Consider the following 18,825-nt stretch of genomic DNA (forward strand, 5'->3'; position numbering starts at 1 on the left):
TCAAGTGGCATACCGCTGCGTCGATGGGAATGCGGTTCCCATCGGCGCAGTGCAGTGAAGATGGCACGCAGAACAGAAGCAGAGAAGTCGACAGGAGTTACGCAATTTTTTTGCGTAGCTTGCGTAACTCCGGTCGACTGCTGCCGAATCTCCGAGGTAAGTGAAGACAAGCCCTCAAATACATGGATCTATGATGACTGCCAGCAAGCTGAGGATCTCGCCCCTGTAAATTCCCATGAACCTATCTATTTCTGAAGTCCTCAACTGAGCAAATGCCCACTGAAGTCAATGGGAGTTCTGCTTGAGTAAGGGTCACAGAATTTGGCTCCAACTCATTTTGGATCCTCTTTATCTGTTGCTACATGTCACACTGCTAAGTAGTATTTGACCAGGGGCTTTCCACCCATCCCCTAACATTTTTTGTTTGGTTTTATATAGTAAGATACAGATTAACTAGTTATGCATGTTTTTCTTTACATTGGGAAAAGTAGGTATTCAGCTAAGTTTCCGAACCATGAACTCAGCAAAAAGGTATAGCAACCATTCAAACCTCTGTGGTGCATTGAATTTAAATGAGTCTTTTTATATAAAGTGAAACATAAATAAATTTATTGTAACCAGAACAAAAATCTGATTGAATATAGCAGCAGGCACTGCTCATTAGCATGGACTCTCACTGACAGCTGTAAAAGTCTGGAATTACCCTTACGTTTTCTAAGTAGTGGATGGAAGAGAAGATGTGCAATTCCAAAGAGAAACAAGAAGTTAAAATCCCCACACAACTCTGAAATTGTAATTCTTACGTGTACTGGAGGAATATTGTAAATAAATCAATCTGAGTCTTATGAAAAATAAATTATGTGCCATATTTAAAGAGATCTCCCGAAGTGTAGAAGGACTACCACCACCTCTGGAGAAGCTATAGATATACCCCTTAATTTCAAAATTCTTAACAATGTGCAAGACCAGAATTCCTAAGGGATCAATTTTATCCTTAGAGATTTTATCAAAAAATTTCTCTTTCATCTTCACATTCGCTGCAGAATTCACTTTCAATATGTTGTCCTAAGGACTAGGTTTGTGGAGATCTTGATCAGAACTCATATAGGTAAACAAGTTGGAAATCATTTTTGTCCCAAAGAAGATTTAGATAAATTTGGATACAGCTTTGACAAACATTAAATCTCTTCTTTAATGATGTTCCTCAAACAAAACAGTTAGCAAAATATCTGAATTTCTTTTTATAATGTCACATTTTAATGTAAACATCAAATAATGTACCAAAAGTTTTACTGGAAGAAAAAAAAAAAAACCCAGAAAAAAACAAAAAACAAAACAAAAAAAACCTTAAAGCGGCACAATTCTTTATCTTTATATCACTGGAGAAGGGGGAAAAAAGCCAGATTACAAACATTTACACATGCATAGTGAAAAAAACCCAAAAAAACAAGTATTTTACTAAATTCACGCAATTTTTTTTAAAATAGTTATTAAATCTACTAAGCACCAACATACCTAAAAATTTATTTTCAGCTTCATGATTCATTTAAAAAAACCTATCAAATTAACCTTTCAAACAAGCTTAAATTAGTAGCTTGTCCAAAAATAAAATGTAGAGCATTTTTTTTTAAGAATACCAATGCTTTTTATCTGAATGTCTCCAAACAATGGCATGTGTCTGCAAAGAATACCTTTACCCTACAGTGGATGGAGAATACAATATCACATCATACAGAATCTAAAACTAGAAAAGTCTCAGAATGCAGCATCCCTTCACAAAAAAGCTGATAAAACTGAAAGTATTTAGAAGATGCTGCATCTTTATTTAAAAAAAAATTAAATGAATTTAAGCAGAAATAACATACATTTGTACATTAACTGGCCATTTCTGGTACAGAAACCCAGCACAGTATGCTAATGTTATTGAATAAATGTAATTGCTACTTACAATTTCTTTTTAAATACAATTTAGACAAACTTTTTTTTTTATTTTTTTTTTTTTTTAAAGTTGCACAGTTAACCTCTTAGCTGCTAGCTTAAATGCAACACATTGGGAACATTACACAAATTAAAAAATCATGTGTGTGTGTTCTACATAAAAGCTTTCAAAATTCTGACCCACATCAAAAAAATGCAAAAGAATGGAATATAATTAAAAAATTAGTTGCAAGTCTAGCAGCAAAGCAATTAAGTGAGGATATATTTACTAATATAAACAAAGGGAATAGTTGCAACTACAGGTGAAGCTCCAACTATCTTAGATCTACCGACACAAATAGAAATTAAATTCTCTCTAAAAAAAATAATCTGATTATTTAAAATAGGAGTAAAAGCCATTGCTACCTGATGAGCTACCTAGGCTAAGTTCCTGAAACAAAGACAAAGGGTCACTATTCTTTTTTGCCTGCTCAGGAGGGGGTTTGGGCTTTGGCGGAGCCCGCAGAGCACTTGCGTAGGACATGGCAGGCTTGTTCCCACCAGCAGTCTGCTGGCTGTTGCTGTTTGATTCGACGATCTGCTTGTTGGGCATGAGGGGTGGGAACTGGCCAAGATGCTGCAGCATGTTGTAGTTGAAGGAATTGGACAGCTGTATGTTTTCGGCTTTCAGGTGATCCTCGGGGGGTTTGACTGTCTTCGGTGGAGCTAGAAACAGAACAAAGAAAGCCGGTTTAATTAAACAGTCTTCACAAATGAAATCCACCTGATGATACCCTCATACACAATGATAAACTGATATCCAGATACTGCAGAACCTCAATATTAAGTTAAAAAGACAGGAGGCTTGAGATTAATATTAGATTTCTTCAGGGCCTCTTTTCAAATGATTCTAGCTTCAAACTACTTTCCTTCCTTAGTCCTTTCTTTTGTATAGGCAATAAACCCTTGTAAGCCTCACTACATCCATATCTATAGGAGACAGAGGGACTAATCCCATTGGGAGTAAGGACTGAGTACAAAATGAGTGGGAATTTAAGGATTTAGACCCTTCAGATTATGTACCTGAACTGAAAAAATCTGCCACAAATAACTTCAGCATAAATGTGAATAATGAAAATGTGCTGCTAGTTGGAAATGCAGATAAAAACAACATTTTAGTACCTATCTTCCCATAGATTTACAGTGAACTAATCTGATTTCAATAATGGCTCCACCCTGCAAAGCGTTGATTTTTTTGGCCCCGATCCAGTTTAAGTACATGCTTAACTTTAATAGCAGCCAGTGGGGCAACTTGCATGCTTAAGTGCCTTACTGGATAGAGGTCAGAGCGCAGAGTACTTTGCAGGATTGAGCCCGGGAAGAACATTACTTTGGTATTTTCTTACGGACTTTTAATCAGGTCAGAAGACCTCTTTTCTATCACAGCATGTCACACATCTTTAGTGCAGTTGTGTCAATTTCACACTTGTAATATGCCAGAGGCTGATCATTTCTGTGTTTCCTCATTTTTGGAAACTCTTTATAGATCGATTACACTAATCTTCCAGTTGCTGCTTTACATTCCCTCTGTATAAGAAGGTAAAATTTTGGATTGAATTCTACCTTGAGTAAAACTGCAGTCAATGGCATTACAAGGTGTAACTGAAGGCAGAATTTAAGATGAATGCATTCGGTTCCTGTCTTTCCCCCCCCCAGTAAAATGACATATTTAGAAACAAAAAATAAAACAGACATTTCAATTTTAAAAAATTCAAACAGAAGCTAAAGAATATTTCCTGACAGTACCCAATGTCCTGCAAACAGTCATATAATCATTTTTTAGCATGCGAGTGATCACAGTGCCTGGCACAGGGGAGTTCTGGTCCATGACTCAGGCTCCGAGCACTATGGTAATACAAATATTATGATTTATTAATACTCATGTACTTTAACTTAACATGTGCATAAGTATTTGTAGGACAGGGCCTAACAGTGTAATTTAATGATGCCTGTGAAATGTGGGTCTCCTTTTTCTCCCATTTTGCAAAATTATTCATGACTATTAGGTAACTCTTATACTGAAAACAAAGATGGGGAAGAGCCAGTCTTAGCATAATAGGTCAGAAATAATTTACAGTAAGATATATTTACATTATATATTTCAAAGTTGGGTAATGTTTTACAATGATACAATATTTTGTTGTAGCCAAAGTATGGTAAATCAAATCACTGCTTTAAACATTCAGAGAGTCTAAATAATTGCGGTTCCTTTTTCTAAAAGGAAAGGGTTACCTTATTTGATGTACTGTCGAATGAATCATCTAGAATGAAATCTTTGTGAACAAAATTTAGGGTCTTTTATATTCCATCACTCATGTGAGTGGCTGTCAGAGTGGATGGCCATCACATCCAGTACAGCACTTAAAACACTATTGAAAGTGAGAAGCAGAGGTAACAACATGCTATTGGAACAAGGTAAATATTGAAGGCTGCCCAACTTAAGACCAAAATGATTTAATAAGAGACTATAGTCATCCAAAACCTGTAACTCACATCTAGTCTTTCCAGTTTTAATGAGTATAATCTCTTAGTAAATCCCTTTGGGTTTAATATCGTTACCTATTTTAGGTGATATTTATATCAAGACTCAGGAATTATTTCTGGTTTATGAGTGCTGGGATTTGTAAAAGAACTTTAGCCCCTTTCAGAGCACAATTAAGCTGTGGCAATTATTTTCCTTTTGTATTATATTTACATTTATAATCTTCCTACTCCAGGCACCACAAGTCACAGAGTGATGCTATGCACTGCGAACCAGTGTCTGCCTTTCCCCCCCGAGAATTCCTGAACGGATTATATTTCAGTTTCCCAAATTTATAAAATGGCCTGGAATCCTTTGCTGTGATGAGTACTATACAAATAAGATATTTTCATAGCAACAAATCCCTTTAAAAACACTGTGTTAAATATTAGTGATTGGGCAGATCTGATCTGTTGTAGGGCACTGCTTATGCATATGGTGCGATTTAAAATGATGCATGATAATAATTATTTGTTTTTAATCTCCTGTTTTATTTTAAACTTATTTTTGTAACTCACATATTTTTAACTGGTGCAAGACCTTACTTTCTAACCAAATCATGTTTGCGATAGTTGCCACTTTAGGGGCGCAGAATATCATACAAATGCTACTGTTTCGGGACTTCTATACTAGTGCTTTTATCTTCCGTTAAAAGGAAACCAATTTCCTGATCTTGCTGTACACAGGTCTAGAGTGTGCTCCGTAAGCTATCACCCAGAGGTATATGATACAATCCATAAACACTGCATATTAAGGCCATAGCTTCTATTTCATCAGGAGAACATGATTACGGTAAGTCAGTAAACTTAATTCTGTGCCATAAGATCAGAAAGCCCTGGCTCTTACATACAAAGAGAGGCTGCATTTATTTGTGTGCCATAAGACACATCTCACATTATACCCAATAATGTTACCTTATACGGTGCCAATCAATTTAATATGGAGGAGAGAATGCCTGGGTTAACTATTAGGAAAAAGTATCATAAGAACACATAGGCAAGGCAACAATCTGCTAAGGAAGGAGAGACTGTGAAATCAGCACGAGAGATATTCAGGACTGAACTAGACACCCATCTTCTATCAGACTCAGTCAAACGGATCCTGCCATGATGCACAGGGTAGACTAGCTGACCCATTAGTTAAAGGATGCTCCACTTTGGGACCTATGCTCAATCCTACGAGACAGATCTCCTAGAGCAGAGAGTGTGTTTCACTTTCCTTCTTGTTTCATAGTTTTAAAAGCCTAAAATTAAAATTGACAGCACCGTACATAATGCATTCACAAACTGAAAGTCAGGCTTCTGAATGCAACCCAACTAATTATTGAGGATTTAGACTGAATACGCTCTTGCTAAGTGATATATTCTTGCTCCATATTTAATTCCTGTAACGATCAGAAAATGGTGCTTTAAAGTCACAAGTATGAAACTGCTTTCAAGTGAATTTTCTGAATCCTAAAGAAGTACCTTACTTTTAGCTGGAGAAAAAAAACTCAGCCTTTTATTTGGAGGATAATGGCGTAAATGAAATCTAAAACAATGCAGGTGATGGGCAGCGGGTATATTTTGTAATCGTTTTCATCTTTAAAAATTAAATGTTATTTTCACTAGTTGAGAATATAAAAACACCAGTGCAGGATGTTTATTAAGTATAAAGAAATAAGTAAGGACAGAGAGATACCTCATGAGGCAATGTGTAAAATAAAACTTAGTTTGTTTTTTATGTGAAATAAGTGCAGAGAAAATGTACCATACTGGCATGCTTGTTATTTGCAATACATGAACACTCCAGCAGTGAAAAACTAGTTCGATGTCCATGCTAAATCAGTCTCCACTAAGACTGCCAGCAAGGAAGCAAGTTTCAAGTGCAATTCTTCTGTGATGTAAATATGTCTATCTATCAGTGTGCCTCTATGGCCTATATCACTGAAGTGTTTAAGCACCTGAGTTCACAAGGAAATGCACTGAGATCTCAAACTCAATGCATATAGATCTTCAAAATCTAAGATGGTGGCAGTAACAGGAACCAGTGCTTTGATGTGAGGCTTTTGAGGTGATATCTCAGACCAACCCCTTTAGTCACCAGATCCTCCTAAGCACAAACTTGGCTGACTGAACTTGAAACCAACGGAACAGAATGTTTGAACTTAGTAAGCTTTCTAGAGAAAAACTTAGAGGAGAGTGGAGCTATTTGGAGGAAATGCTCCACAGCATTCAGTTCTCCGTCACATGCAGCATACCAGCCTGCTAACTACCTGAAATAACAGCATATGAAAATAGGATTTATGTGCAACAATTAATTACCAAAATAATGAACACTTCAGAAATATTTTGCCTAAGTTAGTTTCAAGTCTTGGGAGACAATACACATATAAGCTGTAAATAGCAGCTAAACCTGATTTAGAGTTCATCACTCCAGCCCAAACAGTTCATCCCAGTAAGGCAAGTAGCGGGATTCAGAACAAAACCAAACATTACCTACCTAACAGTTCTCTGGGCGGTACTGCTCTGTTGGATCCGTTGCATGGAATGTTCTGATATGGGGCAGATGAGGTGGAGTTTACCCACAACTCAGGTGATGAATAGTTGAAAGAAGACTGGTTACTATGGTCCTGAAGCTCTTTACACTGACCAAGACTGTCTTGAGGAGTGTTAAAATCTTCAGAACAAGCCTGGACTGAACTAGAGGAAATTCTTCTTTGGTACAACGGCCTGCCTGGTCCTCTTGGTTCATACTGCATGAAGAAAAAAAAAAAAAGAAAAGAAGTTCTTTAATTTGCTGGCATACATGTTATGAACATTTTCTCCCTACATCTCTCTTATAAATTCACTTGTGAAAGTGCCTTCAAACACCGAAAAATCTTAAGAAATTCCTGCTTGTAATGGTTGTATTAATTGACAAAGAATGTGAATGATAAAAAGCAACAATAATTTAAAGCATGTACAAAGAGGGTGGAGTTAAGGGTGAGATTTCTTGAGTTGTAAATGCTTGATATCGCACCCTTAATGTGCTTTTCTTTGCATAGTATTTCTCTATAAACAGACAAATTTAGTCTCCAAAGGGTTAAATAAGGGCGATAAAGCTTAAGGCATGGGAGAGGGGCATTTACATTAACAGGTGGAAATGCTCAGTTACAATGCATAGAAAATAACTAGAAGGTTTGACCTCTGATTCCTACTATAACACATGAATGACTTGCATACCAGGATTTGGGCAAGTATGAGGTCATATTTATATGCTGGCCTTTGCATGCAGATATGCACACATAGAACAAATGATCTTGAGAACTGTGTGTTATCATGGGGAATAATGCAAAGAATTTGATTTGAAACCGCAGAAATGACTTGCTTCCATTAATTTTGCAGGCAGTGTAGATGAAAAAGATAAGAATAGCATTAATCCGTTGGTACTAATAGTTGAGATTTAAGGACGCTCTAAATTCTTTGGTAATTAGAGGCAGACGCCCTCTGCTAAGGATTAATGCAAAAGATAAAGTTGGAGCAATGTAGAAGTGATGGTCACAAGTGAGTGAAAGAAGAGGGAGAGTCTCATGTTGCTTTAAGTTCCAGAGGGGTAGCCATGTTAGTCTGTGTACAGCAAAAACAACGAGAGTCCTGCAGCACTTTAAAGACTAACAAATTTAATTTCTGCAGGCACAAGCTTTCGTGGGCTGCAACCCACTTCGTCAGTCTTTGTTAATCTTTAAAGTGCTACAGGACCCTCGTTTTTGCTTTAAGGTGCATTCTAATGGTCATTTGGGGGAAGACAGGTATCCCACAGACTCCTGTACCAAATGACTCCCACGGGTAGTCTAACATGTCTCTTCTTTCCCAATCAACAGATTGAACAACGGGTGGAAGGAAGCCATCAACCATATCAGAACCTCTGTTGTGGAACATTTTATTGACCACATTATTGGGAGATGGCATTGTGGGGAATAACCTGAGCTACTGCAAAACAGCATACAATATTTCACATTAATTCAGTAAATGACCCAGTCACCTGTAAGAAGATGCCTGCTTCTTCACCTGTAACAAAAAGAAATGCCACTCTCTCATATTCCTGAGGAAATATAGGTACTTACACATAGGATTCTATGCAATTGAACTCCATTTACCATATATATTTAAAATAAAATTCATAGGGTTTATCAATATCTTCGTAAATGGTTTGGATAATGACATGGAGAGTACAGTTTAAAAGTTTGCGGACGATACGCAGCTGAGAGGGGTTGCAAGCACTCAGGAGCACAGGATTAGAATTCAAAATGATCCTGACAAACTGAAGAAATAGTCTGAAACAAACAGGATGAAAGTCAAGAAGGACAAATGCAAAGTTCTACACTTAGGAAGGAATAATGAAATCCACATATGCAAAATAGGAAATGACTGCCTGGGAAGGAGTTTGGAGACAAGGATCTGGGGGTTATAGTGGATCACAAATTAAATATGAGTCAACAATCTAACTCTGTTGCAAAAAAAGTGAACATAATTTTGGGCTGTATTAGCAGGAGTGTTGTAAGCATGACATGAGAAGTAATTCTTCCACTCTATTCAGCACTGATAAGGCCTCAACTGGAGTACTGTGTCCAGTTCTGGGCACCACACTTTGGGAAAGATGTGGACAAACTGGAGAAAGCCCACGGGAGAGCAACAAAAATGATTAAAGGCCTAGAAAACATGACCTATGAGAAAACAGAAGGCTGAGTGGGAAGATGATAACAGTCTTCAAGTACATAAAAGGTTGTTATAAAAATGAGGGTGATCAACTGTTCTCCTTAATGATTGATGACAGGACAAAAAGTAATGGGCTTGAATTACAGCACGGTTAGACTTTAGGAAAGACTTCCTAACTGTAAGATAGTTAAGAACAGGAACAAATTACTTAGGGAAGCTGTGGAATCACCATTACTGGAGGTTTTTTTATAAACAGGTTAGACAAACGCCTGTCAGGGATGGTGTAGATCTGGGTTCTCCAATGCACGGCCCGCAGGCCAGAGTCCTGCCCACCAAAGGTTGCTATCCAGCGTGCTGGCACAGCCCAGGCCCCAAGTCCCCCGAGCTCTGCGTGCCGCCCAACCAGGAGCAGCAGACATCCAGCTCTTTCCCCTTCCTTCCCCCGAACCAGATGGAACGGGAGGAGAGCAGACCCTCCCCTCTTGCCCCCTGCCTGCTGGCCAGGCGCAGTAGCAGCCCCAACCCCACCCCATCCAAAATTTGCTCACCGGCCCCAAGTAAGAAAAAAATTGCAATGTGCGAAAAGGTTGGACACCCCTGGTCTAGATGATATTTAGTCATGTCGAAAAGGGACTGAACTAGATGACGTACCAAGGTCCCCTCCAGCCGTATATGTCTATGATTATCTCATTCATGAAAGCCTTTCTACAAGCAAAAGCAAAGTCCACATACTGTGCAGAGTCAAAATTCATCCCCTGTCTAGAGTTTAGCCTTATTGACAAAGAAATTAACAGTGAAATACAGTTCTCTGAAAGCCTTCAGCCCCAGATTGGCTGCTCCCACAGTTCCTGCCTCAGGACTGCTCACCCCACACCCTAGATCTTTTCTTCCAAGACAGCAACTCCCATCCTCCAGGCATCTGGGTGGTGCAGTGAGTCACTTGCCCCTGTGAGTCAGCAGAACCCACTTAACCCTTTCACAGAAAAATCAGCACTTGCTAACTGGGGGATGTTTTAAGGCAAACACTCTCAATTTGTTACACCATTCTTGCCCCTAAAACATGTGCCACAACAGCTTTTCAATGCCAAATAATTGAACTCCTTTCCTATTCAGTCTGAATCTACTTACACAAGTTTTCATCTTCATGTCCTTTGGTCTGCTGGCACTTGGTATTAATCTGAATCCCTCATTACCACACTCACTTCATTCCTATTCTATAGATGAGGTGTCGGGCACTCAAGTTGTGCTCTTCTTTAACCTCTTCTTTTTGCTTCTTTTCCAAAGGTTTCTACTTTGTCTTTAAAAACAACCGAAGAACTGGCCAACTGTAGAGGAAGTGGTATAACTAGGGGCCTGAATAGTTTCCTTGGTGAGGAACCCCAGAAACTCATGTCAGATTGTTCTCTTTTCTACAAATTAAAAATCACATGAAGGAAGTTCTCTGCCCTACTGTGTCAGAAAAAACCTATGGACATTAATAGTATGAGTACAGGATCAAGCCCATAATACTGATCATTATGCAGAAACAATGGGTGAAATCCTGGTCCCATTGAAATTAATGCGAGTTTTGCCATTGATTTCAGTGGAGACAGGATTCATCCACTGAAGTCAGAACCTGAATTATTTGTTACAAAGCAACATGCAAATTCAAAGAGAGTTTGTCCCCAGCTATCTCTCACAGAATTCAGAATATATTATCTACTATAAAAGGAGGTTTAGCGCACCAACTGCTAAATCTGAAGGCTGATGCTTTTTTTTTTTTAATATATACCTAAACCAGGAGTTTGATCAGTATGTTGCAGTCAATCCTCTTCTAGGGCTTCAAAAAAGAAGTTGATACACAGAACATTTAAGCTTACCTTAAATAAGTGCAATAGATACTCCCTTCCCACTAAGTTCAATTTTAAAAATTATTCATTTACGAGTAATTTTTCTTTTCATATTTTTTGTGGAAACGGTGAAGACCAGTTTTATTTTTGTAATGGATTTAGTTCAACATGCAATGCAGATTTTTTTGGATTAATTTAACAGACACAAGAATTGGCTTTACTAATTTCAGTACTCTCTGTATTCAGGACACATATCACCACTATGCACAATACATGCTTAGGTGTAGATTCTTCTGCTGATGCATATTTTTAAGGTACAGGATAACAGAAAGAGAAGCAATTCCATTGGGTTTACAGATTGTCCCTCAGAATTTATAAAAACTAAATTATTATTGCTGAATAAGTTAGAATCCAACCGGCAAAACTACTATACCCAGTTTCCCCTTGTGCCATATTTTGTTCCCACAGTAAACTTAGAAACAGGTGAAAAATAGCAATAAGTGACTGGACAGCTGCACAGATGTCAATATTTTCTTGCCTTGGTCTGGCTTAGAATATTATACCACATTGGAATGCATTTCAGACTTCTTTATTGATAAAGAAAACAATTGCTTAGTGCTAAAGCCATAATAACAAGCCATGCATTTACATGCAGATGACAATGATGAGCATAAGATGGAGTGTTATTGAATAGATCCTCTTTGCACCTACCAAATGTAACTAACGCAAAGAGCTCTGTGTCTAATCTGCATATACTAAGAGACAGGTGTAGACAACAAATGTGTGTTTTATAACACTAATTTATGAAGAAACATGAAAGATCTACATGGATATGGCTAGATCTAAAGGTAATACAGATTTCAGTGTAAAACATCTTTTGAATTGTGAAATTTCCCACTTTACTACTTATCTGACCGCTCTGCAATATCAAATCTATGGTAAGTTTAATGAGAAAAAAGGACAATGAATCCCTCACGGGTCATCAGCTATCAGCTATAAAAACACAGGTGTACAGCAGATGTATAAACAGTTGCAGCTATAAACATTTATTTGCTGCCTGTGGAGTAATGGGATAATTCTGATAACTTTACATCAATTAGCATTTGTTTCCAATAATACCTACCCCCAGAAGGCAATACTCCATGAAGTTTTCAGGGAAACTGCATATTACCTGTCCATTACAGCACATAATTTAAATCTTAAAATTCATGAACCATTCAATGGTATCCCCCCATCTTGCGCCTGCACTTACTTACATACAAAGAATGGAACATATTCTGCCTAAAACACAAAGTATATCTTAAGTGAATAGTAAAGCCTAAGATTATAAAATATAAAACCTAAGTTTCTCAGAAAGGCCATGATAACTAAAATACAACCAATCAAGAGAGTGTAGCATGCTTCCGCAAAAAGCTTCACGTACATTTCATCCAGGCGCACAGGGGCTTTGTAGATGGGTCAGCACCCACTCCATGCCATGGGGAAAGATCTTCACGCTGGCCCCATAGGCAGAAGAAGAAAGCCACTCTAAAGTGGGCTAGGGGAGGAGCCATAGATTTCATTCAGATTCATTCGTTCAGATCCAGTAGCTTTGTTATCCTGTCCAACTCTACACTGGCAGCTAGATGTATGCTCCCTGTCCCTGGTTTGGGGATGGATTTTTAATATCTCAAGTGACTCCTCACTCCACCCATATAGAATTCAAATACTCAGGCTTTGTATCCAGCATCAAACATTTGTGGAATACCTGTACTAGCATTTATAAATATATTTGCTAACTTGATTAATTGGCAATCAATTAACTTGAGTTAAAAAGGAGAGCAAAAACCTTACCCTAACCATGCCCTCAGAGCCCAGGGCTAAGTGCATTCAACCCGGAATGCAATGGGAGTTGAAAGTACTCTGCATCTCACTTGTACTTAGTCCATCAGTGAAAATGAACAAAAATATGTATAACCCTTCAACAGTGGCAAATCCTCCTCCCACACTATAAAAATGTCAGCAATACAGGCTGTAGCAGGGTGAAAACTCACTTGTTAAATTCATTTTGACAATGGCATTTTAAAAATGCCCTGCTTTTCATTCTCACTCACTCAGAGCACACAAACACAGGAATGTTAGCTGAAGAAGTCAGAATGCCTGGCTAGGCAGATCAATTCCATTATTTAGCTTTGTCTTTCTTCCAACTGCAGCAGTGACAAAACTGAGTCCTTGATCCTACAAAGATTTACACAAGAGCTTAATGAGTAGCCCCATTGACTTTAATGGGAATTCTGATATGCATAAAGTTAAGAGTGGACTTAAGTCTTTGCATAGTCATGGCCGTAGTTATCCTCCTGTAAGGTCTGAATGCTTGATTTCTGTGGCAATGTGCATGTGGAAATACTCTGCATCATCAGTCAGTAGACCCAGGGCCAGGAGACACTGCAAGTTTGCTCAGCCTATGGGGGATGGGAAAAGGGCATGAAAGTAGAGCAGAGATTTAGAGCTTATCTACACTTAAAACGCTCTAGCAGCACAGCTGCGCCACTGTAGTACTTCAGTGTAGACACCACCCATGCTGATGAGAGGGATTCTCTTATTGGCGTAGGTAATCCACCGAGAGTTGGGTTATCATACTTCAGGTTCCCAAGAAGAGGACACTGCTGGAGGGGGACGAGCTGGGGGGGTACAGTTAGGGATGCTAGAAGAAGTACTGGCGGCAGGGGGTACTCACTGGAGGTGGGGAGCAGCAACACTCCCTGTCATGGTGGCAGGGCTGCTGATGCAAAGCCAGGACACAGCAAGAGTCACCAGTCAGCCCCTCCCTAAGGGAACCCCTCCCCAGGGCTGGGAGTGATCCGGCAGCTGTGACTTGCAGGGCAATGAACAAATCAGCTGTGGATGCAGGGAAGGGGCTAATCTGGAAGTGGACCAATCAGGGCTCTTTCTGAGCTGCAGCTCATCTGTTCTGCAAAAACTCTGGACATTTCCAGTTATTTCAAAAATCCACCCTGATAGAGAAAGGAGGCTAAAAAAGAGGCTGTGTCTGGGAAAACCCAGACATATGGTAACCCTACAAAGAGAGGCGATACCTAGGTAGATGGAAAGGGCCTGTCTAAATGGGACTTAGGTCAGTTTAACTACACCACTCCATGGTGTTGATTTTTCACATCTCTGGGAAACGTAATTATGCTGATCTCATCTTCTAGTGTAGACCAAGCCTTACTCACACTGCTGGAATGGCCTATAGTTTTTCTGTCTTCTAATTTATTAATTGGTCTTGATTTCCCCTGAATTTCTTCATCCTCACCTCAGATATTCACTTGGTATCTTCATTTAGTATCAGCATAGGTTTTTTTTAAGCAAACTTTTTTACTGTAGTCATAAATTATACTTGCCATCTCTACAACACCACACTGTCTCCTAACACTGATCCCTGGCTCCTTGTTTCTTAAAATTAACGCTGGTAGGGATAACAGTCTTCCTTTTAGTCTTCACTTTGCTTATACACAAATTAGCCTTCTGAAATCTTTACAATCTCACCCTCTTATTTTATAAATGTTTTGCATTTGTCTTTTCTTTTGCTCACTTTACAGCCATTCGTGGTGTAGTCACACACTGGGTCTTTTTTATCCCTTGAAAATAATTTCTAGATGGCACATAGTGCCCTCTGACACTGTAACGTTTCCTTAAACACTTTCCATTTCCCCATTGTGCCTTTTCCCTTCTAATGCCCTTATTCTAGCCGAGATTAAAAAAAGGAAGAAAAAGGGAGAAGGAAAATAGAACGTCTTCAATGATAAAATAGTAACTTTGAATTTAAAAACCTTGCCAGCAGTTTATCTCAGATTCTATGAACACAAAAGAATCAGATATCCTTATGGGGAAAAGCAACAATATAGAATACTGTATTTCAAGACCCAATGATAATATCTTGCCAGCATAAATACATTTTGATCATTTGTGATTCAAAGCTGAAGTACTATAATCACAATTTCCCGATTTAAATTAGAGATTGTACTTTTGGTTAAAAGATAAACATCTAATAACATCAGTATTTGTTTCATACTGCACAAGGCTGACTGTCAAAAGCACACAAGTTATGGGAAAATCATAAATGAAGTACATCAGACATCTTTACTTGGTAAAGGGGGAAAAACAGACACTTTCATGAAATGTCAATGAAAATTAGGTATATAGATGAGAATGAAATTTCCTGTTATGCCCCTCAGCTGCTACTATGTCACCCACAGGAAACAGAAAGAGAGAGAGACACACACACACAGAGACCAGTCTAATTTCAGTTGCTATGATTTACAGGTAACATACCACTTGGATTTTCTGCGATTGCCTTCTCCTTTTTGGAAGACAACAGCCCAATTTTTTAAAAGCATCAGAGAACGTATAACCTGAAGCAAAGACCACTCACGTCAATCGAGGTCTTTCCATTGAGTTTAAATAGGCCAGGTCTTAGTGAGGGAAAAGACCTATTCAGCAGCACTTGGTCCAGTTTTGTTTCAAATATTGTTAAGTGATGGAGAATGGCTAGCACTTTTCTCAGAGAGCTATTCCACCCTCTCAGGACTTCACCATTAGGACATATTTTGTATAGGTTTTACTGAAATGGTGGCTACTATTTTCAAACTTTGGCAATGGAAAGATGGATTTAATAATGAAAACTGGGTGATATATTACAACACTGGCCCTATACTACCTGACAGTGTGTCTTGGTCTCCAGTATATAAATACAGCTGCCCTCAGTCTCCTATCAAGTACTTACAACAGATCCTGAAGAGATCCAATAATGTTCAATTGCTGAACAATTCAATTGTTTGTCACACAGAGATGCACCATTTTTAGATTGCTTATCAAAAAATGTGAAACTATTAGGAAATGATCAAAGTTCTAGGCACCTGCAAGTGCGGAACCAGAGAGGATTATTGAAGTTTCCTTTTGTAAGATCTTCAAATTTGGGCTTAATCACTTCATGTGATACAGAGGCTCCTTGGCAAACCCTCACCTCAGGCCTGACAACCTCACTATACCACACACGTCTTACAGGATATTTATCCATGAAGAGTAACATAGAAGGCATACAGAAATCTCATAACTTGTCAAGATTCATAATCATTGTGAGATGTATGTACATGCAATATTTAAGGAGTAATGTATTTATACTGAAAGTATGCTTTATTGACTTGTAGTAAAAGTTAGTCACCACGGGTATAATATGTCTCGGTGATGGCCTATTCGAGCAGGAGGGAGTTACTACCCTGTCCTGGTTAGCCGGTGATGTAATAATGCACAGTACAATTGGATAGCCTTGCTCCATCACAAGACTTTCAATGGAAAATCATCAGAGACAACTGCAAACAGTCAAAACCACTTGGAGGTAAAAAAGGAGCATTACAACAGAAAGAGATCATTCTGCCTATGAATAAAGACAAACGTCTATTTCAGTATAACACAGGGTAGGGAAAGGCACTCTGTATCCTTTCACTAAGGAGACATCTTGGGGAGAAAAAATGGATCCTGGTTCCTGTGAAGCCAGCCAGCTCAGTAACACACTGAACTTTGGGAGGAAACCCTACTTTATTAGCTAAGCAAGGTCACTATTAATAAGTGTAGACCTCAGTTTGCATTTTATTATATTGTTTTGTATAGTAACCATTTGTTTCCGCCACACTCTCTTGTTTCTAGTGGAATCTATTCTTTCTTAAATAAACTTTTTTTTTTTTTTTTGTTAAAAGTGATCACAAGTGCTGTGTGTTATACACAGCATGATTTAAAGTAAAACTGGGGCACACTGCCCTTTAGGGCAGAAGATCTGGAGTTTCTGTGAGCAACCAGGGACTGGATATCTCAGGGGAATGAGTCAAAGGGACTCAGGGACTGGAATGCACCTCTTCTTAACCTGCAAGGCAAAGACAGGGCTGACATATCCCAGAGGAGAGTGCTTGAGTGGCTGACAGGCTGATGCTGTTAGTGTGCTAACACCCAGTTATCACAGTCAAGATTCCCCCCAATGGAGGCAGTGGATAACAAGGTGACTCTCAGCCTTGGGTACCTCAAGAACTGTAACACTGCACTCAAAAACATTTTCGCATAAAGTGCCTAGACAGTGAAATGAATAGCACTTTATAAATACAGATCTAGGAAATAGTTTGGATTAGCCAGGTTAAATAGATAACAGAGAAGAAATAGAAAGCTACAACGTTTCATGGAGGAATTAAAACCAGCACCAAGTCTCCTTTCTTTAGTAGTTTTATAGTGTAAAACAGCATCAATTAAAGAGAATATTGACAGCTTGTTTAACACTAAAAAAAACACACCACATACAAAAAACGCTCTTAGTCATATTTATGGTTATTTTGGCCCCAGTTCAGCAAAGCATTTCAGAACATGTTTAACTTTAAAATGTGAGTAACCTCTTTGACTTCAACAGAACTGCTCACATGCTTAAAATTGAGCACGTTTAAGTGCTTTGCTGAACTGAGCCTTTAACAGATTAAAACTTCAGATATAGCCAGGTGTGCAGGACAAGGTATTTTGAAAAAGACATCAGCCTACATGTGCAGTGCAATCCTTCGTAAGAGGATAAGATGTGCCTAACACTTTGCTGGATTGGGTTCGTGGTGTATCAGGTTACCTGAAATTGTGGCATATGACACCAACTGTTCCAAAACTCTTCCAAGGGCTTTGCACCTAAAACTTGTAAATGTGAAATTGACAACTTTTTCAAAATATCTTTTATTCTGCAAACACTGCAATCTCTAGTTTTAATCTGTTAAAATAAGATTAAATGTGAGTAAGAGCCTTTAGCTAAAGACATTTCATAATGACCGTATGCTCCTATGATGACATATTTCAGAAGATTATTTTTAATTTAAATTTCTGCAGACTCGTATTGCCAAAAGCTTATACTGCCTATAAATTAATCACAGCATCATTTAACAAGATCATTTATACTTTCTGACTTACCTGTGTGTATCCAAATCTAAAAGTTTACTTTAAAACAAAATTTAATCAGTATATGTGCTGTCCATTCTGTTTAGCTCTTCATCATCATAAATAATGAACATATGACTTTGTTTGTATATTTATATAAAGAAACACAAAACCAAGCATTACACGCTATGTTAGTGGAGACTCATCTTCTCTAATCTGAGATCAGCTTTTCCAGCTGTAACACTGTTGACTTGAAATAAAATCGATAAACTGTCAAAGCCTAGCAATTAGCAGAAAAACTCTAATGATTCATATAGTTTCTCAGTTGATGAAAGCTCAAATACTAACTAGATATTTTCTTTTATGGTTTAGAACATCAACTCTATTTTAGGTCTGATGCACAGAAAAACAGCTGCCAAGATGAATGAGCGAACTAAACTAGCTTTCAGATGACTGCTAGTAGTCAGATCTCCCTGTGAAACTTGACCTTGTAGCAGGAATCTGTGTTAAAAATACATCTAGCATTTCGTGTTTTTTTTATAGAACTCTGCCCCAGCCTTTATTTGAAGGAGCCCAATAAGCTTTAGAGGAAAGATTCATTCTTTAAACATTTTTTTCCTGCATTTGGCAAAGTAATCCCTTCCCCCTCCCTCAACACCATGTTTTCAAAGGACTAAAATTAATTTGTACTAGTTAAATATTGATTTACTTTGCTTGTACATGTGCATACAGTGTTGTCAGCACAGTTCTGTAAGAAGTATTTATTAGTTTACTGCTACTGAAAAGCCATCAAAAGGGAAAGAAAACATTGCTCGTGCCCCACAAAAATAATTAATAATTATGCTGAATCTTGGCAACAAAGGAGTAGATTTTATACAGAGAGGTGTGGTCT

At 38.3% G+C, this 18,825-nt stretch overlaps 1 protein-coding gene across 1 annotated transcript in view; it reads right to left on the bottom strand.

Annotated features, from left to right (window-relative positions):
* Nucleotides 1-1,800: 1,800 nt before the first annotated feature.
* The window catches only part of HELZ (helicase with zinc finger), a 133,117-nt gene continuing 116,092 nt past the window's right edge, over nucleotides 1,801-18,825 (bottom strand). The window contains exons 30-31 of the mRNA XM_067547330.1: nucleotides 6,980-7,232; nucleotides 1,801-2,643 (exon numbers count right to left, since the gene is read on the bottom strand). Of these exons, the coding sequence (XP_067403431.1) occupies nucleotides 2,312-2,643; nucleotides 6,980-7,232 (585 nt within the window). The 3' untranslated portion in view covers nucleotides 1,801-2,311. The remainder of the gene's footprint in view (nucleotides 2,644-6,979; nucleotides 7,233-18,825) is intronic.

Source organism: Emydura macquarii, unplaced genomic scaffold, assembly GCF_026122565.2.
Source record: "Emydura macquarii macquarii isolate MOO-44397 ecotype Brisbane River unplaced genomic scaffold, CSIRO-AGI_Emac_v2 contig_1230, whole genome shotgun sequence".
Lineage (NCBI taxonomy): Eukaryota > Metazoa > Chordata > Testudines > Chelidae > Emydura > Emydura macquarii.